Genomic DNA, 23117 nt, shown 5'->3' with positions numbered 1-23117 from the left:
CAGAGATGTTAATAATTATATCGAGACTTTGTTCTTGAAATCTATTATACTGCTGGTATTAACGCTGATAGAGTGCCCACCAATGATTTTTTGCCTAGGGCCCCAATAGACTGTAAAATCGCCAGTGATTAATAGAAAGCATTTGACAGAACCAATGTAACGGTTTCCTTGTATTATGCATTTAAACTACAATAAGCTATCTTTCAATATTGTTTCTTTATTTAACATGCACCATTTTGTTATCAATTACTTAATCTTTGGAATGAAATCCAATTCTGTTTTGAAAAAAATAGCTTAAATCATACCATGCTTGAACAAGAACTGGAAATAAAAGCTGTTCAAAATTCTGGTTTCTCTATGACATTTCATGTTTTCAACTAGTTTTGATTTCATAATTCAGTAGCAGAACATATTGCTGTTGGAATCAGATTTTCGGCTTACTGATTTTTGACTCCATCTACTGGCCACTCATTTGGCTTTCGTGATTTTTTTGTTTTCGTGTGCATGGAGCTCTGTAAAGTCAAGAAATACAATGTGGTGATACGTGTAACATAAGTGTGGGCAGCAGGTGGAACAAAAATAAAATTAGATGAACAGCCCAGGCAAGCATAAGCAAAGACTTAAGTCGGCTCTCACACTATGCTGTCTGGGTTTTCTCAGGTGACACTGCTGTACTCTCACCACAGACATCACAAGGGAAACCCACTGCTCTCTGGTTCTTAAATGAGCCGATATGTTCTTCCTTGCCAGCCAAAACATAAACAAAGCAAAACCCTAGCATGGAACCAAAAGTAGAACATAGTTCATGGTGAGTAGACATCACACATATCTTCAGAAACAGTAACATTGTTAAAATATTGTGGTGTGGAGTTGAATTATTCAGAATATCCTGCATTAACACAGCAGGCTTTTGACAGTTACGAAGACAAGACGGTTTGGATTGTATTTGACAGGAAAGATGAAACACATCCAGTTTTAAATGGCAAAGTGAAGCAAAAATGTGCACCCATTAATAGGCTACTGTAGATCCAAAAGGTGATCACAGCCCGAAGAAAATGCGGCTGTCTATTAAAGTTTCATTTGAATATCACAACCAAACATAGTAGGCTACATGTATGCCAGCTCTTTCCTGGAGAAATCTCGTCACACGTATACTGTTTTCACAATAGCAGAAAATTTCTAGCAGTAACTGACACGATTGCCATTGAAGTTGTAATTAACAGGAATTAACAGTCACACTAAACCGCCAGAAATTCCCCTAGATTTTCAGTATCATGATGTTTTTCTTAAAATTTTTTTTTAGTTTTAATACTTCAAAAGAAAACGTCAAATTTTATTTATAATTAAAAGGCAATATTTTTTATTACCAGTAAGTAAGGAAACCAGCACATTAAAGAAACATAGACACTGGTTCTGCTGTTTGAATAAAAAAAAGAGAGACAAAATTAAGCTTGACACAACAAGCTAATACACATTATAGACTTTGCATTTCACATAACCATAAATAGTAGTCTTAGTTAAAATTATAATTACAACTTTATTTCATCCTCATGACAAAGTGGTTGATATGCAGTAACCTCGAAGAATTTATTTGTTCACATTAAAAAAAGAATTTAAAAAAAAAAAGAAAAAAAAAAAAGAATCAAGAACTCTTTGACTGAACTATTCTTAAATATCGTACACAATACTACACAAGCATATCTACCACGTGTTCCATGGGAAACATTGAAGGCAATGGTTTAAGAAATAATTTCTCATGAAATATTTGTAAGCCTTAAAATAAACTTTCAAGCGATTTCAGTAAGGTCATTAACAACAGGTAAAAGAGGCAGGGTTTTACAATTAAAGCTGTCAAATAAAACTAATATTTGCTACTTTGTTCAAAATATACAGAAATTAACATTGGTGCAAAACGTTTCAGTCGGAGCCGCTAGTGGTTTGAACCACAGTAAACAACTATGCTGAATTTCACAATGTGTAGTAGGAAGATGTGTAGTGCGTGACAAAAATGTTGTACAGCATTTTTATCAGCCTTTGTAATACAGTTATCCAGTGTTGTGACCGAACTTTTGCACAGCTTGAATATGGTACGAGTGTTCCTCAGTGTTCCTCTTTGTCTCTGCCTTTCTTTTCTTTCTCGTCCTGCAGGGCGGTGCCCAGCTTCTTGATCAGCACTGACAAGACCTTGTCCAGTGGATCCATAACACCCCTCTGCAGCCACTTGGGAATTGTCGTCCTGGCATGGTGGAAGCCCAGTTTTTGCAAGATGTAGTCCACACCAACTGGGTCAATTTTTCGTCCAGTCCAAGAGATGAGCCTGAAAAAGGGGGGATATGATGCAGTTTTGTCGATGCTAAACAAATGACTGACAAAATGTGCCTTGTTTTTTTTATTTGGATACAAGTGCTTAGTTACTACAAAAAATATGTTATGACCACTATGCCAAAGAGGCTCATACAGTGTCAGAAATGCCCTTGCCCTTTTCTCCCTTGCTTGTTTAAATAAGCATTATTCAAGAATGAGCATTCTGACTCAATTGAACTCCATCAGGAGAAGTTGTGCGTCTAGAAACTCTACAAATGCTTGTGGTGTAATGAGGTGGAGCTGACCTGAGAGTTGGCTCCAAGTGCCAGGTGTTGCACATGAACTCCCTCCAGTCGACCGTGGTGTAGTTAATGCCGTCATCGTTGTCCTTGTCTGAGGAGCTTTCGTCATGCAGGGCCGTGGGGCTCTTCTGGCCTGGCCGAGCCATAAAAGTCCGTGGAGCAAAAAGCGCTGAGGACACATGCGGAGGAAGAAAGCAATGACATTTGCACTTTCCCACGCTGCACTGCTCTGAGGTTTTCTTGTTAATATGGTAAAAACATTTCTGAACAATAAATACACAAGTCAAACAGCTATTTTTAATAAAGAAGCAGAACGACTTGATAAGAAGGATAAAGGCTCAAATGAAATACCCTTGTGCCCTACTTTAATTGACCAGGATTAAACTAACTAATATCAATCTTGAAAGCTTGCCATTTTTGTGTTTGTTCTTAAGTTGCAAATTGCACAAAATAAACATAAAAATATTCTTTTTTTTTAAACGTAGAATGCCTGCTAACTTGAGTAAAAAGTGCAGTACTACTAATCAGTTACAATCTAACAATAGAAATCCCATTAAAATGCAGCCTGCATTGTGCTCTCTGACCCCCCCCCCCCCCACTGTGTGAAAATAACACACGCAGCTTCCTGGGTTTCATGCTGTTTTCAAATGAGATCAACAGCATACAAACAGATTCAAAAGGTACAGAAGCTGACAGATGTAGTTCATCTTATTATTTCTTCTTCGCTTCCTTCAAGAAGCTTTGGAGGATATTTTTGTCTTTTAATACAATCATTTTCATTGCTAGATGTGCTGGTGGTGACTCATGGATTTATCCCAGGAAGTTGAACATCACTATATGCATTGCTAAGTTAATCTGACTGAATGGCTAAGAGAAGGAATGGATAAATGAGTGTAGTGAAGAAAAGAACCTTTCTCCTTCTCCTTCAGGTATGCAGACACCAGGTCGTGAAGAAACATGATGAGCTCTGCGTCCATGGTGACACAAATGTGGTCTGTGAATTCTGTCACCACGCTGCACTCCACTTTGGGTTTGCTGTCGGAGTCTGGAACACAAATCAGTTGACTTCAACTCAACGATGCTAAAGATTCAGCATTGTACTATCCACAGACTTTCTTTCAAACTTGTCAAAATATTTCCTCTGCAATTAACTGCATTAGAAATCAACCAAGGCACTGAGTTACGTAAATTTGGTTACGTTAAGCTATAAGCCTAAAGTGCAACAGACAGAGTACAGGCATGTGAACTTTGACAGGAAGTGTTGGCCTTATAGTTAACAAATAGTGTTTGACCTGTTAGACCTGTTTTGGAAATGTACATTTTTACTGCGAGAGTAGGAGCTCATGTTCTACGTATAGGAAACTAAAAGTACCTCAAGCCTTAAAAACCCTGCTGTTATGGAATATTAGAGGCAGTGTGCTTTGTGTATACAAGGAATGTGCAGTAAGGATTTGGCACACCTGCCAGAGGAGAGTTCAGTTGCAAGAAAATGGCTCAATTTGAGACTCATTTCTTTGAACCAGGTTGAAAACAATAACGGATGTTCAGCAAATAGATGACATTGTGCTGAGACCGTCAATAAACAAATATTTATTGACAATCTATGACAAAAAGATTCAAGTCTGATTCTAAGCCTTGATGTAACATTCTTTTCTGGGGTCAGGTCCTAACCTGTTAGAGATGGTTCATCAGGATCTTGGACATGGATGGACTTGAAATCCAGCTGCATTCTTGGCAGAGCAAAGATTGTCTCAGTTTCGTGGTTATAGCTCGAGGAGCTCCGGAAGCTGCTCAGAAGGCTGGAGCTTTTGGCAGTGGCTCCACTCTCTTGGTTGTTGGCTTCAACATTCCTGAGCAGGTTCAACTCTGAAACAAGAGATAAGACGCGTTTATTATTATTATTATATTTTTTTTTAAAGTTGAAGGTCTCGTTTGCGCTTTGTTGGGCATCGTCTAAATGTATTTTGCTGGTATGGTAACAGGCAGCAGCTGCAAAGGAAGGCAGACAGACAGTAGCCTCCATGGAGCCTGAAAAGATAGTCACAAGTCATCTGCTGCTCTCCATTCCTGTTTTAATTGCACACCTAGCTAAAACATAAAGGAATCATAAAACACATGGAAAAGAAAAAATAGATCGTGAAATATTGAAGAAACAGAATACAAAGGTTTTGTGCAAAAATGGTTACCTTCATTCCTCATGGCAGTGACATAGTTGAACCATTCTTTGACTGTGGCGACACCATGAGGGGGGTTTTCATGACGACGGCGGGTTATTTTGGTTATAGTGGCCATCGGGCTTTCAAGTGCACCACAAGGTTTTGTCACCATTGTGTTGTGACCAAGATGGAAATCCAGTGTTTGAACAATGTAGGTAGAATCATCTTTGGAGCCTGGGAGTGACAGAAAAAAAATACTCAGAGGGATTATAGCGCTGAAGCGTATATTACACACATGTACCTGATATTTAATTTGATTTGAATCCCATTTATACAATAGAAAAATATTTTGTCTCACCATCCTCCCAGATCTTCTGTGCCTCTGTCCAAAAGGCTATGTTGGGCTCTTCCAGGTGGAACAGAGCCCACGACTTGGAGCGGAAGTTAGGCCCGTGGAAGCAGGCCAGGGTCATGTGGTTGCCATGGAGGCTCATTGAACCTCCCAGCTGCACAGCATCCTCAGGAAGGGGCATCTGGAAGAGGGAGATGTGGCACCCGGCAATAACCTTCAGCACTCCAGGCCAGTGGCGATGATGGGCTGCATCCATGTCTGTGACAGTTAGGAGACAATTGGACCTAAATATAATACATGCTGCTCGTTCTAATTTACTAGGTTAAGGTTTTGATGCATTTGGTGGTTTGTATATAAAGACACCAATCTTTGTATTTGCATGCAGCTTGATCATGTTGGATTATATTGAGTTAATAACAAAATTGGTACAGCAAATGAGTCTCATACAAATAACTTTGGTTCCTCCTCATCATGCCGGTCTGCAGTATAAGAAAGGGCACACTTACAGAGCTCTGCGGATCCTTTCTCAGTGTTGATAACGGGGGTTTTGGGGGGAATATAGGGGCCAGGGCCCCACGTAGAGAGGGCACGCTTGCTGGTGTCGAATTGCTGAGTGAAAAACTCCTGCAGTTTCATGCCTATCTTGATGAGGTCTGGTGTGGTGGAGCGTGAAATTATCACCTGGAAAATGTCCCACTGCAAGTCTCCATGGACAAAGATCTCACTGAGAGTAGAGAAGGAGAATATAGAGGAGAAGGAAAAGGTGAGACACGGGAACATTAAAGTTTAACATGGTTCAGATTGTAGAAAACCTCAATAGAGAAGTCTCTTGGCGCAGGAATGTGCTCAGAGATTTGTGGCATTATAAGCTCACGATGACATCATTTCATACCTTTTCTCCGATAGGCTGGTGTCAACAGTGCACAGATTGACCTTCCACTCATCCTGCAGCTGAAGATCAGCATTGCTGAAAACTCCCATTAGAATACTGGAGCCCATGTAGTCGACACGGGCCTCTGTGGAACCCATGGTGATCTGGATCTTATGACTAGGCTGCTGGTTGGGGTGCTCAGAGATGTGGGCTAGAAACAGACAGTTATTGGTCATTTTTATTGTGTGGGTTTTTTGTGTTTTTTTTATTTTTATTTTTTTATTTAAGCCCTCAATCCAAATTTAGGGCTTAAATCAAAAGCATAAGATTACACTTTTCTAGAAGTGGGTATTCACAGAAGCCCTTGTGCATTAAGCATATACACATATATATACATATACACATACACACACACACTTTATTAATCTCGGCCTGAGCTACTGCCGTCCCTTACCTATCCTGGAAATAGCAATCAAACTGGATAAATGGCATGATGTACAAAAGGAATGTATGCATGTTTTAAATTAGCTAAACTACACACCAGATGCCTAACATACAATGCATACTTATTCATCCATTTAAAAGAGAGAAATGTGAGTCTACATCGAACTCCACATTTTACCGTCAGCTCCAAGCATTGTGTGCAAACTCTACACTGAGCTCTGGCTGAGGTACACATCCACAATTTACACTCTGCTAGAACAGCTACTAATGAGTTGTGGAAAAACACCATATGTCTGAGGGGTTGATTCTTTGGTTACTTACAGACCATCTCCAGGGTGTTCACGTCAATATTGCCACCCACCACCCCACCCTTGGAGTCGAGCTTGGATCGTCCGAGGCCGACAGACATGCTAATCTCGCGGTCCCGGTTGCTGCCTACAGACAGTCGGCCTTGACTCTTCAGCCCGCTGGTCGTCCAGCTGCAGAAGTAAACACAACTGTGAGCAGTCCTGAAATGCTGCTGAATAATGCAGGAGTGCTCTCTATAAAAAAAAACATAAATGACTCTCATTGGGACTTCCACTGGAAAAATCACTGGTTAATGCAGCTTTATGTGCTTTTGACAGTATGTCATCTAGTGTTTTCTAAGTTTGGCAAGTAAATGTCATATGATGTGGAAATATAAAAGCACAGCTACACATCTTACTCAAAGCAATATTTGCTGGTTCATTTTTTGTTTAAATGACTGAAGAACATTTTGAAGTTTCATTTAATACAGATCTGGAGAGTGCTAGTGTACTCTGACGAGAAGAGGAAAAACGGCTAGAGACGTACATGTTCATCAGGGAGCCCACAAGCTTCCACAGGTAGAGATGATTTTCACTTTATGATGACATAGAGCTCATAAAACAGTCCTGTCTTGGTGACGAGTGTTTTATCTACCACTGATTCTGCTGGATTGTCTTGCAATCCTGCCCCAGCAGTAAAAAAAAGCTCTGAAAGCAACCTACCTTAATAAAATACATCCAATGTACAAGAGATGAATCAAGTCTATAAGAGTCAACCCATAAATGGATCAGTATCAGACACATTTCTACAGCCGTACTGCAACTGAATACTCCATTAAAGGTGAGTAAAAGATTCTTACAATCTGTAGTCTGTAACATTTTACATTCACCTCCCCTTTCTCGATAGATCCTTTTAAAAAACATTTGGTTTTACTTTAACAACCGTACAGCTTTAAGTCAATTAGCTACATATAAAAGTTGTTTTATTAACTGTTTTTCTAAATGAAAGAAATCCCTCCAAGACTCATTTAACAATTTGCTAATAGAGTAGTGTTTAGCAAAAGTCAGAGAATCTTTATGCACAATCTTTTAGCGCAAGCAAGCAACTGATATCTGTTTACTGTATACATAGTGTTTTTTTAAACTCTTGCATCATGTTTAGTTTTGCATTTCTTCTATTAAACATGAAATAAAATGTTCAAAATTACAATTACAAAACATTTCTTACCATGAAACAGCTTTTTCCCCAAACAGTATGTAGTACATTATTTATATGACATTTCCATGCATTTGACTTAACAAGACGGGTATTAAAGCATCTCCACTAAAGTCTGTGAACTTACGTATTGTTGCCCATGACGTTGCTCATGTTCATTTGGACGGTGAGTTGTTTCAAGTTGATAGCGAATACAACCAGTGTCTCCCAGGGCGAACCCTGCGGGCCGGCTGCCTTACCATTTTTACTGAAGGATGGAGTGGATGTTTTTGTCACAGAATCTTGAAGAGAACAATTACAGATTACAATAAGGACAGGATTTTGCATGTCATGGCACCATTGCAGTATTTATTTTTAAATACTATTTTCCCCCACACCTTTGTTTGATATCTGAACTCTTCTTCTTCCTCTATTCAACTTATTCTGAATTGCAGCAAAATAGCTTTTCTTGTCAGTTCCATTGGTAACTGAAGATGAAATTTTTGTTGGGGTTCTTACTGGAAATACAAGGAGTGTTTCTAATTACCTCTCCGAGGAGCAGCAGAATCTGACACACTCCTGGTGCGTCCGGGAGCAGGGGATTTGAGGTGACCCAGGCCTGGAGACATGTTGCTTCCAGAGTGTTCTGAGAAGACATTGGGGGATTGAGGCATGTGCTGTGTCGCTGTGCTTCCATCCCAGGTCCTCCAGTAAGCTTTCCGGCAGGACTCGGGGGACAAATGTTGGGTGATGTTTTCAGCCGAGTCAGGGGTGGCGGGGCCAGAGGCTGGTAAAGGTTTTGAGATAAACCAATAAGTGAAGGAGAAGAAAGCTAACTCTTAACATAAACCACCTGCTTAATGGTTAATATCTTTTACACAACAGCAGAGTGGTGAAATCACAGCATACATCTTTAACGCTCATACCCACCCACCCACACCCACCCACCCCCACACCCACCCCCACACAGCCAGTAACAGGTTGAAAAGTCACCTGGAACTGGTAGGTTGATCGTCTGGTCTCCCAGGAAGAGACGCCTGGCAATACTTCGACGGTACCAGGCTCTTGGGAAGGCAAGAATCTCACTCAGGCGCCTCATGTCGTACTTGAAGGAGGCCGAGCCAATGTCACACACAGCTAAGGGAGAATATTACATTTGATTATATGAGACACAACATGAAATCAAGTGTCCCACAGAGCTGATGATAAGGCCTGTGCCAAATACTTTGTTATATCCCCGGAAGATTCTGCACTCTGCATTTTTATTTGGGATAATAAAGCTGAATATAGAAGAACCAAATGAAGCCTGTCGGTTTTTTAACGCACCACAAAGGCTTGTGAAAATATTCTGACCCATCCTGTTTGGACTAGAGTAACAGGAAGTTGATGAAAGAGTTATACTAAAGGACAATATTCAAAATCACAGACTCAGTCAGAATGATCTTTGGCATGTCTTTGGGATGAAATGTGTTTTTCTGGTGCTGACTATGTACCTGAGATGTTGATCAGGGTGGTGTCCATTTTACCACCTTTAGGAGGAATGAAGCTTTCAACAAAGACGGGGCCCCCGCTACGCCTCATCCTGGATAGGCTGACCTTCACAAACTCCAGGTTAATACTGAGAGAGTCTTTTCTCCCTGTTACTGAAGAAGGCTCTTCATCAACAGCACCTAAAGGAACAAGAGCAAGAGTGCTAAATATTCTACAATAAGTGGCACGAGATAATGTTATACATGTATAACAATACCATTTTGTTTGACGTTTTGCTTCCGCAAAAATCAATATTAGCACTAAAGTAAGAAAGAACGTATTTTATGAGACACTGCAGCCCTGTGTCATAAGCACAACATAATATAACCCTTCCATACCTAAGGGCCCTGGACCAGGAGGCAGGCCTGTGACTGCAGATTTCTGCTTTCCAGCGCCATAAGGATGGAAAACATAAAGGGAGAAGTCAGACATGCAGGCAGTGAAGCTGAGGCCTGAAGAGTTACTGGGGGGCCCAGTTAGGTCTGACTGGCTGCTGCTGTGGCGGCTCCTGCCGAGAGGGCTCCCCAGCAATGGTGATGCTGAAAGGAGACAGGGGTGGAAAAGTAAAAAAAAAAAGTAGTTAAGACAAGCAGTCACATGCAGGGGGAATTCATTATGTAAAACGTTCTCATATGCAATGAACGACTACAGAAAAAAAAGAAATAATACAAAGTTTGATAGACTTTAAAAATGATAAACTGCAAATGTTTCAGTCTTGAGGATCTACGATCTCAGCAGAATAAAAAAAAATCACCAGTGATGCTCTACAGACCTTTACTGGGAGGTGGTTTGGGGATATGTTGTGCTGGTGGAGTAGAAGAAGGAGAATGAGATCCCTCAGTGGGATGGGCTCCTGTCGGGGTCTCTAGTTCTCCACGGTTAGAGGAGAAGACCAAATCCAAAGAGGGAAGTTTGAGCATGCACTCCACCCTGGACATGGGCAGGCAGCTGAAGCGGATCTGAGAGGGCTGAGAACAAAAAAGATCTGCTGTTGGAAAGTTTCTGAATCCTTTTGTTTTTCCAAACAGTTTTTTTTTGGGTGTCAATGAACACATTATTTCTCAAGTTATGTGAAATAATTCTACAACTTAAAGCACAGGATTCATGCAATAAAGGAGCAATATGTAACACTGACACCTAGCATTTAAAATATTAAAAGGCTTTTGTGGAAGGATGAGTTGTTAGTATTTCATGAAGTTTTTTCTCCATGGAAAAACGATAACGTCCTAAAACTTCACAACTATAAACTTCTGTCAAGGACATTGTACAGAATTCAACGATTAAGAAGCAAATCAATCTATCAACAAGATTCAATTCCAAGTTAAAAGGATAGGGAATTCATAATTATTCAACCTTCACTGAACTGTTTTGGAACATCTAATGTTGTAAATGCTTTGGAGAAAGTGAGCTGCAAAGTAACACTTAGGTAGTCAGTACCTGGACTCTGACGTAGACGACAACATCGACGGGGAATGATGAGTAAGCAGATGTGGAAGAGGAAACCAGGGAAGTGGTGGACTCCTCCAGCTGCTCGACGGTATCAAACTGACCCATGTCCTCCTCCTGGGAGGCCACAGCTAACGGGACGTTTACAAAAAGAAAAAAAAAAACACAATCACAACAACGTTTACCTCAAATGCTGGGGACAAGAACACGTGAATGCAAAAGTCTTCTCACAGGGGAATTAATAAATCCATGCTAGCAAAAGAAGCAAACCTGCATAATTCCTATCTATTGGAGTGATAGGGATCGTCTCCAGTGCTTTTTCCAGGAAGTCAAGCAGACAGGGGCTGATGACCATTTCTTCTGGCAAAGTTTGGAGGGCCACCCAGGCATACAGCTTGGCTGTCTTCACTCCTCCACTGCCCTTGCCTTTGGCTGCAAAGAGACATCAGAGTTTTAGTCACCTGCAGCCTGGACTTCACGTTGACCATACTTTGGAGAGTTAATTCCTGAAACTATTTTAAAGTTGTCTTTGGTTTCTGAATCAGTATGCATGTGCCCATGAGTTGAAAGGGTCCCCCCTGGGTTCAGGCCTCAAAGGAAAGCTTGAAGTCACATGCACTTGCTTCAACGGGTCCACGCGTGGATATAAATCAACAGATCAGAGAGGCGGGGCAGTCTACTGACGGTGATTAGTGATGGTACGAGGGCATGCAATTAAAATGAGGGAATGCTCAGTACCTGATGGAATAGGTGGGGGCGGGGGAGGTAGGAGCGAGTTAGTCTTGGTTTGGACAGCATTGGGAGGGCCGCTATCTTTCATACCATACAGCTTGGACTCTTTGGAGAGAGTGCGCGGGAGAGAGGATCCACGGGACGCATTAGGGGACTCCGTCTTCAGTGTTTTTGAGTTGTAGTGCAACTGAAGGACAGAATAAGATTATTTATAATTTAAAACATGAAAAAAAAAAATCACAGAGTAGACGTCTTTGACTGCTAAAGTTGTAAACTGAGGAAGATGCTGACCTTAACGTCTACTCCTGGAATGTAAAATACGGTAGTTTCCATGTCATTGGGTTTGGTCTGCAGGGAGGAAGGACATTTCTTGCCAGCTAAGAGGTGTGTGGTGGAGGTGTAGGTGGGCTGCAGCTTCTTTTTCTTGGGGGGAGACTCCTGGTCCAGACTCCTGAGACTTCGCTCACAGCTCCTACAAAATCCACAGAGAGGATGTCATTCTTATGCCTAATTATGCTAGGTAACTGGGTAAAAATAAAGTCTGAGGAAGAGCTACAAAATGTTTTGAAAAAAATGTGGATCTATCTAAGACTATGATTTTTTTTTTTTAATCTCATTGTAATTTTGTATGTTTCAGGGCAGGAGGCAGCAGGATATTGAGTCACATTCTATTTACAATACTGTTCTCTCTACAGGATTTATTAGAATAACAAATGTGCCTTTCATCATACCTTTCCTCGTGCTCTGGCTGCTGAGTAGTGGGATGAAGGACACACTTTCCACTGTCAATCTCCACACGGATATCAAGTTCAAAGTCAATGTTTCTTTCAGTTGTTGGGCCACTGAAGCTGCGGCTGGCAGGTGTGCTGGGCCAGCGCTCACTGAACAGCTGACTCACAGCAGAAAACCCTGAGGACTTCCTGTGAGACGCTTGGCTGGAGAGAAGTGAGGGGATGTGTTAAAAAAATTGAAGTTTTATTTTAAGGAGAAAAAAATCCATACAGCAGGAAAGTAGTATTTCCTTGTGATGAATGTTCCCCAACTATTCATCACAAGAGCGCTTGACTAAGCAATAACAAAACAGAAAGACTCACAAAGGCCTTCGGAAGCTTGGCGGTCTCTCACGTTCGAACTCATCCTCCTTTTCAGAGTCGTCTGACGAGGAAGAGGACAGGTCATCCCGCCTCATGTCGTCGTGCTGGAAGGGAATTGTTGGTGAAAAGACAGCTGGAGTGACAGGAGCACTGAAAGCAGAGTGCTGGCCGTCGAAAATGGATGGGGGATGAAGATGAAGGTGATGATGAGGATGGCATGGCTCATCAATGGAGAATGACGACAGGTCCACCTCTGATTCCTCAGGAAACTTTATAGAAGGACACAGAATCAAACTCACACTAGAGGACAGGACAACTCTTCTTACTTAAAATAATTTTTAAGTAGTGAAGTAACTCAAGAGTTTTGAAGTGATCTGTTGATTGGACTTTTATTCAGGATGATATCCATATCAATAAATGCTGGATAGATTTCTAGTTTTATGTCCAATGACAGAACACTACAACGCCATGCACTTACTTTAAGACAAAGTTCAAGAGAGACAATGAAGATGAGAAAATATTAAACCCAAAAAGAAGAAAAGGCATAACACACTCAAGAGAATGGAAAAAACTCTTATGAAAGCCTCTCCCTTTAGAGGCCTACCATCTTTAGAGAAATCTAGACAGAGTCCAATAGCCCAGAGAAATGTGTGGAAAGAGCGTGACAGCTGCTGGACGTGTCTGAGTGTCTTTGTTGTCCACTTTAAAACTAGTGATCTTTATAGCAGATAGTTTAAAAAAAAAAAAGTCAGCTACATCTGTGGGTACATGGAATGCTAATGCTTAATGACAATAAAAAAAAAAGACTGACAGGTTAAACTTTTTTTGGTTCTCATTTTAGAAAGCCTTTCAGAGTCAATGGGGTTCCTCATCATGAGAGAATATTGCAGGACTTGTGTATTGAAAAATGTTGACATCAACCCAGGATCCTACCATAAGTGAATTTACTTTCCATCTTTAACTGAACCAGCAGAAGTGAATATATCGGAAAACATTCACAATAATGTTACTGTATACTGACTGCTTATGGGGAAGCCTCTCACCAAATTGATTGATTAAATCAGAGAAACATCTCATTGGCTTGCTCAGGAGTTCTTTTTCAATTTCGCTGTTCACCATTTTTTGAATGATGGCTGCCTGAGTGAACAATAATGTACAGCTTTATACATCAAAAAAAGCTCAATTAAGTTCTTGATATTCTCTGAAATGCTTCCTTCTTTGACTTTGAACATATTTGAAATCATAGACTTTACATTTGTGAGACCAAAGGAAACTATAGATGTACACTGCTTTGGAATAACAACTCAAATCACATAGAGCAGAACATTAAAGGTGCACTATGGAGGTTTGGTGGGGGAATTTGAAAGTTGGAGAAGTGAAACAAGTGTTAAGAGTTCTGTTCTTTCTTTGCCTAGTAAAAGGAGTCTTTCTTACCATTGAAGCTTTTAGATTAATCCGAGTTAAATCATAAAGTCCCTGTCAATAATGTTGAAAAGTGTAAGTCAGTGGAAAGAGAGTGGTCAACAGCACTACTCTGTACACTATCAGTCACTTGCAATAGAAAAATTCCCCGGTATATCCGGTAAATGTTTAATTCCACAATGACATTCTTTAGAGCCAAATGTATGTCTGTGTCGTTGGAAACAACTTGATAGTGTAAGATGATGTTGGAAACAGGAAATGCTGTAGAGAGAAACAACAGCTAAATGACTGTGCTTCAAAAGCCAACCATGCAGAGCTGTTAGAAATCAGTTCATTTTTATATTGAACAAAGTTCATTTTCATTTGAATGCAGTTTCAGAACAGGATGAGAATATGAAACTCTCTAATTATATCAGCAGCAATCCAACAATGATTGGGTTGGATTCATTAAATTCTTTTCAATTCATCTTTTCCAGATAATGGATGCTACTGGAATTATATTCAGAGTTAAATAATATGTCAATATGGTTCCTCGTGTATCAACACATTCATCATAGCGTCCCTAAGGACACAAGGAGCCAGCTGCAGAAAATGATCCTGAAAATGAACCAGTTCTTTCAAAGCTCAGAATTCATCATCCTGTTTCGATTGCATATTAAAGTTTCATCAGCAAAGTCAAGGTGATCATAGAGAAGATGAGGAAACAGAGGTTTTTGTTGGTGTTTGTTAGGAGTTTTGTTTTGTTGTAGTTTATCTTTTCAACCATATACCTTAAACACTTCTCCTGGACTGACAGGTGCATGGGGAGTTTCCAAGGCCAGATTATTCATCTTCAATTGAGCAAAAAAGTGATTAAGAAAAAAAACACAAATCCTGAGAGCACTTTGATTTCTTTTTTCTGCCATACTGTATGTGAAATGCACTGTATATTTGGACACCACCTGCGACTTCGCAGTTGTATGCATACATCATGCCTTATGAGCAACGATCACACTGACACACATGTAACAATGAAGGATGAAATGATGATTTCAACATTAAATACCAGAAAAAAAACTAGAACTGAAAATGACTACAAATATCAACTTCATGGTGTCACAAAAAAATATCAAGTGTTAATTTGGAAAGAGCACATTGGAGGTTATATATAAGTATTTTGTATATTTTATTTTAAAGAAATATGTTTACCGTTTCCTGGATGTTGAAGGTGACTCGGGGACCCGGAGAGGCTGCATCCACACGCATATCTGCTAAATCATCCACATCCCCAATTCTGGAACTAAAGTCAGACGGTTATTACCGGTAAATACATAGATACAAATACATACAGTTAAAGTCTAATGTTATATGCTTCTGTATTTTTGAGTTCGGATTTAAGAAAATATTGTGACCGATTACTTTTTATACACTTTTCATCAAAGTAATAAGTGGTTGTCCTGCTCTTTGGTCATTGTCCCACAGTTTGCCAACTGATTTAACATCATTACTACATAGTCTGTGTTAACCAAAAAATAACTATGAGCAAATGAGAAACACACTTTCTCTCCTCTTCGATGCAACTCGTGAGTCATTTCATCCTTTTAAAACGAGAATGAATGGGATATGTGTCCACACGTGTAGTGTCAACAGCAGAAGTGGCAACCAGGCACAGGTGTGTTTACAGCTAATGTCTAATGATGAAGCACTCTTGACTTGGTTATTTCCATAATAAGGAAAGTTACTACTGCACTATTATGTACCTCTGTCTGTCCATCCTTTTCAGAGGGGGCCGGCCTGCAGCTGCAGAGATGCTTTTTGAGCGATTGTAGCTTGGTTTGTAGCCAAGACCCCACTTATCCTTCAGGGAGGCCGCCTTATGGGGAAAAAAAAAAGGTAAGAAAGTTCCAATGACAGTCATTAAGGTATGTCATATTTTTTAATGGCACTTGTTTTGAAGTGAAGCACTTACCCTCATGCTGGAACGTCTCAGTTTCTTTCTGACATCTCTCCTGATGTCATTGACAGCTACAGATTCTAGCTGCTGATAACGCTGGATCTCTTGGTTGATGGTGCCTTCACTGGCCCCCAATTTTCTGAGGATTAGAAGAGTCAATGGTTTTAATAAGGCAATGAAATGCAGGACCTCCACCCGTAAAACCGTTCACAATCACTTTCTAATAGATTCAGATAATATAGTGGGTGAGCAAGCGTCTTACTTGAGGTCATCGATGACCTTGGCCTGTTCATTCAGCTCTCTGATATCTACCACTCTCTTGGTGAACTTCCTCCCACGTGCATCAATCACTTGGTTCCCCAACACCAGCTGCCTTCTGGGGTCAATGGTCTCCTGATGGGGTCAAAGCATTGATAACAACCAAACACATTTCACTTTGTGAAAGTAAAGAGATCGTGAAAAATGACAGGAATGTTCACCAGGCATCCACTGAAAGTAAGAATGCATTCTTCCCAAAACTATGATTTCTGATGTGTTATTGTTGTGAGTAAAATCAAAAATGTGTCATGCATGAGTTAGTCCCATATACCAGGTATTATGAACCACAAAATGTCACAAAAAGAAGACTCCGCCACCAAAACCACCACTCCACTCAATGTGTAACAAAGCTTTTTTTTGCCAAAGGAAATTAAGTAAAATTCTATTAATTCTTTTCAACCCATCAATAGGGAGTGCAAGAGTGACACTCTTCTCCCTTATGATACTATCACGTTAAAGCATCAAATAGCATAGCAGAATCCACAACCATCATCTTGTGACTGCAGGTGATTAAGAAGTAATGCCAACTTGCAGATGATTTTATCAATCCCAGAGAAAAGCTTAACACTGTAGGGGGCTACATACACAGGCCCAGGAGAGAGGTCTTTGGGCCCTGGCACTGCCTGCTCGGAGGCGAGGCGATGCACAGTTTAAGTAGTCAGCGGGGACAGACACACTCTGAGGCCTGGGGTTGAGGCCTAGGATGTGGTTTACCAGACGTTTCCTTAAGGTCAGTCGAGGGCTAAACTGGCTTCCTGGACTCTGTAAACAACGGTAGGGAAAGATGGATGGAGAAATCCAGGAACCAGCAAGTCCAGTCAGACTTTACCTCCAGAAGGTGTTAGGTAAGCCAGGTAGGTTTTGTTAAAAGTAAATTTTACAATACAACACTTTTAAACTTCTGTACAATTCTAGAATAAATCATACGATATGGACATCTGTTTCAATACAACAGAAATAAAAATGGAAGTCCTCGGCATCCGATTTATTAATAATAATTTTGTAAAATTTCTTTCATTTGATTACTCATGTTTTCTTATAGAAACATTGCCAACTTATTCTGGAAGACAGAGTTACCTCCTCTGTCATTTGACTCTTTGTAAGACACTTAAGTGGAACTTTCCCATCTTTAAGAGATGAAAGGACATGAGAAATGGCAGTATTTGAGTTCCTCAAACGTTGGTAATTTTATGATACAATTGACATAAACAATCAGGGATTGTGTCTTCTAAAACAACTGAGTATCAAGTTTCAAAAGTATCAAGGTTTGAACATTTTGACCACCTTAAAAAGATAAATCTATGAAAGTTCAATGTTTGGAATGTTGTTTTTTAGAGCTAGAAGGGGAAATAAATGCCAACTGTCCTGTCGGTGAGATATGGAAGTTTAGTTTAATGGAAAGATTAAAGGAAGATACCTGAAAAAAGAAGCAATATCTGTTTACACTATACTAAAAAGAAGAACAATTGTTGTTATTTACATGCGTACATACAGGCACAGTGACCCAATGTCCTGTCACAACTGTAACACAGCTTTGCACACAGCAAAGCTAAGCTAGCCAGTAGCTTCTATATTGTACACACACACACACACACACACACACACACGAGGAGTAAATTAACAAACCAAAAAGATTAAAAAAGAAAATGGATGTTCATGTGTAGTAACTGACTAACCATGTGGATAGTCGGTGACATGGTGTCGGTTTCATCCTCATCTGAAAGATCTGCCATGTTGACGGAGTTTAGGTCGGCGATGTCATCTACATCCTCTTCCCCTGTCAGTGACGTCAGTGTGTTCCCCAGTGCATTAAGGCGCTTGCCAATGTTGGGATCCATGTGAACGTCGATACCGCACATTTTCCAGAGCACATTCAGAGTCCAGGTGCCAGCACTACTGCTCTCTGTTTTGTTTGTTTTTCGGGAAAAGGAGGGAAAGATAGCAAGCCGAAAAAAGACATTCAAAATTGAGGATGAAATGGTTTCAAAATTGTAATATGTCTCAGGATAATTGTGCCGCTTTAGAGTGGTATTGATGATTAAATGCGGAAGAGGTTAATTACAAAGACTTGCCTGCAGAGGGCTGCCCTGTAGTCCTGGAACATACTTCATATGTACCATCAGGGACGACACCTGTAACAGACCGAACACAGGAAGAATAAGTACAAACATTTTAGAGAAGCTATTACATTTACCACTTAAAACATCTGTTCAAACGAGCCTTTGTCTAATCTGTCTCTGTATTGTATTTTTAGGGACCGAAGCACTGACCAGTGCGAAGGACCCTATTGTTTTTCGAATGATTATTATTATATTTTTCTTCTTCCTCTTTGACGCCCTTTTTCACTGCCTGAACGTGAATGAAAACTCACCAAAATCTCCAACGTCATCGGGTCTGGCGAACAATTTGATATTCTCGTCATTTCGTAAAAATAAATGCGTAGAGTCATCAAACATAACACACATGATCCCTGTAGAAAAGTTAAACTTGTCATGTTGCTATAATAAGTGGGCGTGGCAAAATGACTCAGTAGCGCCCCCATGAAATTTTTAAAATGGCCTCCCCATAGAGGTTTCTTTGTCCTACATGCATGAGATTTTTAATGCTCATTGGTCATGTCAGGAGCTACATAAAATCCTCTTACACCCATGGTCAAAACCCAACAGGAAGTCCGCCATTTTTTTTTTGAATGGCTGAAATTCGCGGTTTACAGGTTAGCTATCTGAACGAACTCCTCCAAAAGCGTTTATCCGATCATCGCAAACTCAATCTCAGTGTGTTCTAGACATGTTGAAGATCTCTCGTTGTGCTCCGCACGTTATTTCGTCAAAGGGCGTGGCCACTGCATACCATCAAACTTTGATGTCTTGGCACACTCCAATTTTTTAACCTTCAATGACTGTAAGGCCTGCTGGTTGGCCACTTGTCGCGGCTGCAGTCCCGCGGTCGCACTCTCGCGGTTTGCCTCTCTTAGCTGAATCAATTCTATTGACACAATTTACCATATGTCCGACAGAAATCAAGCTGTATTGGTGCTACTCACAAGCATTCATGACCATGTCCCCTCGGATCTCAGGCTTCCAGTCATCCCAGGAGGTCTCAAAGCCCTCAGCAAAGCGGATGCAGAAATTCTTGAAGTGGCCTTTGCTTACCAGGGACTCCGAGGAGCATGCAGTGATCAGTGTGCTCTCAATTGTCAGGACCATAGCGGAGCCAGTGTCGAAATCTATGCTATGGTTGGCCTGGTAGGGAGGCAGGGGAGACAGGTTACACCGAGCTAATGGCAGAGTGAAATACATCGAAAAGAATCCACCTCTATTTGTTTGGAAAAAGGCAAAGCTAGCTGGTAACACTTCATTCAACAGCACAGTCTGACCACTTTATCAGCTCAGTCCTTTTATGCCAAGTCTATGATATACAACACATTTTCTGTGTTGTGGATCCAGACATTAGAGCCTGCAATAAAATCCACAATTTACAGACCTTTGATCCTTTATATACGCATATGAGTGAAATGTTACCAAGCTATTAGTTTATTAGACAGTGTTTGATTGCAGGATTTGAAAAAGAAATGTCCTACATTTCTTGATTAACTCAGAACAATTTTCCAATATTAGGGTCTGGTTATCATCCCAGTCTCAACGAGAGGCCGGTAAAGTCCTTTGACAGCCTATCTAACAAGTTTTCAATAATTGTTACAAAAAAATAAAATAAAAATAAATAAAAATCAGACCATAATTTTGGAGCAATTGTTGCATAATAATCCACGTAACGTCAAAAGGCTACCATGCGCACCACTGAACTATATCCAGAGCTCAAATTGTGTGTACAGTTTTTTTTTTTTTTTTTTTTCAATTTCATGGAAGCCTCTGAGAGATCAGCCGAAATAATGTCCTTGTTTCCATATTAGCGCTGCTCCGGCTATCATCTGGCATAAGCGTTAATTTAAATGAAATAATTACACACCCAAAACACCCCAGACACCAGCTCAACGTCATTAGTTGTTACACCAGCCTTGTGAAGGAAATCTGATTGTTACAAAATACAATTTTTTATCGAGCAAACACTTGGGATGCAGTGCACTTGTGTCATTGAAATGTACTGAGCACAGAAGTCATTGTACCACAACAAGCCATCAACACAGATGTAATAAATTATAGGTTACTTTTCGTGAATTTTTATGGCGGCCTACTGATGTGCTGGCCCCAGCTTCAGAGTTGGTGCCCTCCGTAACTGGTCCTCTCTATGGAAATAAGTGTGAGATAACAGCTGGTATATCTCGTCACCATGGACATACTTTAAGTAGAACAAGAAAACTGAAACGGACCATTAATCTATATCCAGTATCTCTCCATATTAGTTTGTATTAGTGCAAGGTTGGTCATGTTGCTGTTTTATTAACACAGTGAAACGATGTTAACAGATCAATTTGAATTGTGTGTTATTTACTAAATGACCAAACATTTCACAAAAAAAATCAAATCTGGCATCTCTCTTGAACTGAGTTATTGTGAAACCAAAATTGATTTAATGGAAAAAGAAAAAAACTACAAATCAACTGACAATTTTCCCCTGTAACCAAGTCTGTTGTGCTGTTAAGATGAATATGTCTTATCTTGCCATTTAAACACCAGCGAGCCAACAAGTGTCTGTCTAATAACAGTGCACTGTAACAGCTGTAGATGGCTCGCTAATAGGGCTCATTACAGTTGTTATTGAAGGAATTGAAGGTTTGTGATTGGGCAGATCAATTGAAAGTCTCCTCACGAACACTATGGGAAAAAAACATAGTCCAAACTAATACGGTTGTTTGTCCTTTGATAAAACTTCTGTTCAATTGTGTTTTCATGCTATGAATGAAAGCAAATTTATGTTGTGAACCTTGTAACAGCAAATTTTAAAGAGCTGAAAAGTGCTTCAAATACGCCTTTTTAAACTTCCTCATTGAAATATCTTTTCATTGAACAATGTAAAAAACTACATTATTTCACTCCTACTGTAATACAACCTTGTACATCTCATACGCTAAATACAACATATCAGCAAACCATCAATTCAATGTTGAGTACTAAAAGCTGTCATAAATAGAATATCTCTTTACAGTGCCATATAAGAAGTGAAACTTGTAAAGGGTCTGTGGCTCTCTGATTACATTTTCACTTAGTTTAAAAACATGTCTGCAAATACTTTAAAGGGACACTTCACCCATTTACATGAAGCTGTGTATCATTAGAAACACGGTAGTAGTGTTGAATGGTACAAAGCTTCATGCAAATGGGTGAAGTATCCCTTTAAATGAATGAACTTTAAGCCTTTTTTCATATACTGAGCAACTACAGTATTTAATCTTTGAATTCCAAACAAAGCAAAGTAGATTACCTGGGATGTGTTGGTGATGGGTAGACAGATGCCAAGGTCATTGACTGTCAGCTGAAGGAAGAGCGTACTGAAAGCCTGGGCTGACGTCTGCTGGATGCCTGGCAGCTTGTCCACCACCTCTTTGGTGGCCATGTGGATGTCTTTGTTGAGAGCCAGGCGCTGCTCATTCCAGTTGTCATAAGCTGCTTTGTAATTCAGCCAGAAAAGCACAGCTGTAGGAGGGCAGACAGATCGGGAAAAATAACTTCAGGGTCCAGAAGGTTCATTACTTCAGGTAGACATAAAATAAAACCCTGAGGAAATGGTAACAATTTACTTTCACACTGCAAAAACAACTCCAGAGATACAGTTCTATCGAAACGTTAGCGTTATTTCTTGTAATATAAAGATAAGACAATTGTTCAAGAACGTTTTTCATTCCAGCAAGCTTCAGAGTTCATGATTTACTTTGCTGAGACAATAGGAAACTAAACCAACTTTAAAGATGCATTCACAGTACCACAATCTCTGACATACAATATTAGATGTGATGCATTAAAACAAAAAGAGAACCTCTGTCAAAAGCCACAGGCTGTGCAAAAACGATTGGCCTGTTGAGCGTGATGAGGACAGCCTCCTTGTCTGAGGAGCCACTGATCTCCTCCTGCAGAGCATTCCGCAGGCCAATCCGAGTGCGGAAGTATGCCACCTGGTGGAAGTCGGAGCCTGCTTCTTCATACACCTGCAGAATGAAGAGGACGTGGCATGAGGCAATGAACAAGATTTTTGGAAAAGTGTTCTGCATGACGTCACATGGCACCGAGATGGTTTCTGTTATCAATTAGAACCATAAAGCTTTTGTTTCATTATCCATACCTGGTGCTTAACAATTTGTCCAAGAGCCAAGTTGAGGTCAACTTGACATTTGCCAAACAACTTGAGGTAACTGCTGCTGCCACCAGGCTGAGCTTTGCACTGGATTCTGTTGGATAGCTCCAGTTCAATCAGGCCCGTCTCAAAGCGCACAGCTCGCATAGAAGGAGTGGTGGCAGTCATCTGGACTCCCTGGTTTTAAGAAAATGTCAATTAAGAGCTTAAATTACTAAGCAAATGTCATTTGAAAGAAAAACAATTATTTCAAAGAAAAGTTTAATCCTTAATCACCCAGTTTCTCGTGACCCATTTGCCACTTTGGATTTCATGGCTTATAAAACTGATCATACCTTGAACATGAGACTGAGAGAATAAAGCAAGATTTTTGGTTTGTCCGCATCCGTTGACGTGTCATGCTCATTCCACAGCGGTATGGGTTGTTCTCCTCCTGCATGCAAAGAGAAATTAAATCAGACTGTTGCACTGACACTACATTTAGA

General features: G+C 40.3%; 1 protein-coding gene across 1 annotated transcript in view; it reads right to left on the bottom strand.

Moving 5' to 3' along the window:
* Positions 1 to 1517: 1517 nt before the first annotated feature.
* Positions 1518 to 23117, bottom strand: part of kiaa1109 (KIAA1109) — a 78775-nt gene continuing 57175 nt past the window's right edge. Inside the window, exons 57-90 of the mRNA XM_079370435.1 lie at positions 22968 to 23065; positions 22621 to 22809; positions 22318 to 22486; positions 21766 to 21977; positions 19430 to 19628; positions 18455 to 18518; positions 18063 to 18285; positions 16972 to 17148; positions 16331 to 16461; positions 16084 to 16207; positions 15875 to 15987; positions 15324 to 15414; positions 14906 to 14965; positions 12714 to 12982; positions 12351 to 12554; positions 11911 to 12091; positions 11626 to 11806; positions 11158 to 11319; positions 10879 to 11018; positions 10214 to 10409; positions 9780 to 9980; positions 9405 to 9581; positions 8905 to 9048; positions 8459 to 8698; positions 8060 to 8213; positions 6751 to 6908; positions 6007 to 6196; positions 5621 to 5838; positions 5121 to 5372; positions 4793 to 4996; positions 4278 to 4472; positions 3517 to 3651; positions 2610 to 2775; positions 1518 to 2317 (exon numbers count right to left, since the gene is read on the bottom strand). Of these exons, the coding sequence (XP_079226561.1) occupies positions 2101 to 2317; positions 2610 to 2775; positions 3517 to 3651; positions 4278 to 4472; positions 4793 to 4996; positions 5121 to 5372; positions 5621 to 5838; positions 6007 to 6196; positions 6751 to 6908; positions 8060 to 8213; positions 8459 to 8698; positions 8905 to 9048; positions 9405 to 9581; positions 9780 to 9980; positions 10214 to 10409; positions 10879 to 11018; positions 11158 to 11319; positions 11626 to 11806; positions 11911 to 12091; positions 12351 to 12554; positions 12714 to 12982; positions 14906 to 14965; positions 15324 to 15414; positions 15875 to 15987; positions 16084 to 16207; positions 16331 to 16461; positions 16972 to 17148; positions 18063 to 18285; positions 18455 to 18518; positions 19430 to 19628; positions 21766 to 21977; positions 22318 to 22486; positions 22621 to 22809; positions 22968 to 23065 (5834 nt within the window). The 3' untranslated portion in view covers positions 1518 to 2100. The remainder of the gene's footprint in view (positions 2318 to 2609; positions 2776 to 3516; positions 3652 to 4277; positions 4473 to 4792; positions 4997 to 5120; positions 5373 to 5620; positions 5839 to 6006; positions 6197 to 6750; positions 6909 to 8059; positions 8214 to 8458; positions 8699 to 8904; positions 9049 to 9404; positions 9582 to 9779; positions 9981 to 10213; positions 10410 to 10878; positions 11019 to 11157; positions 11320 to 11625; positions 11807 to 11910; positions 12092 to 12350; positions 12555 to 12713; positions 12983 to 14905; positions 14966 to 15323; positions 15415 to 15874; positions 15988 to 16083; positions 16208 to 16330; positions 16462 to 16971; positions 17149 to 18062; positions 18286 to 18454; positions 18519 to 19429; positions 19629 to 21765; positions 21978 to 22317; positions 22487 to 22620; positions 22810 to 22967; positions 23066 to 23117) is intronic.

Source organism: Symphodus melops (genome assembly GCF_947650265.1).
Source record: "Symphodus melops genome assembly, chromosome: 19".
In the NCBI taxonomy this organism is placed as follows: domain Eukaryota; kingdom Metazoa; phylum Chordata; class Actinopteri; order Labriformes; family Labridae; genus Symphodus; species Symphodus melops.
This window is presented reverse-complemented; position numbering and strand designations above follow the sequence as displayed.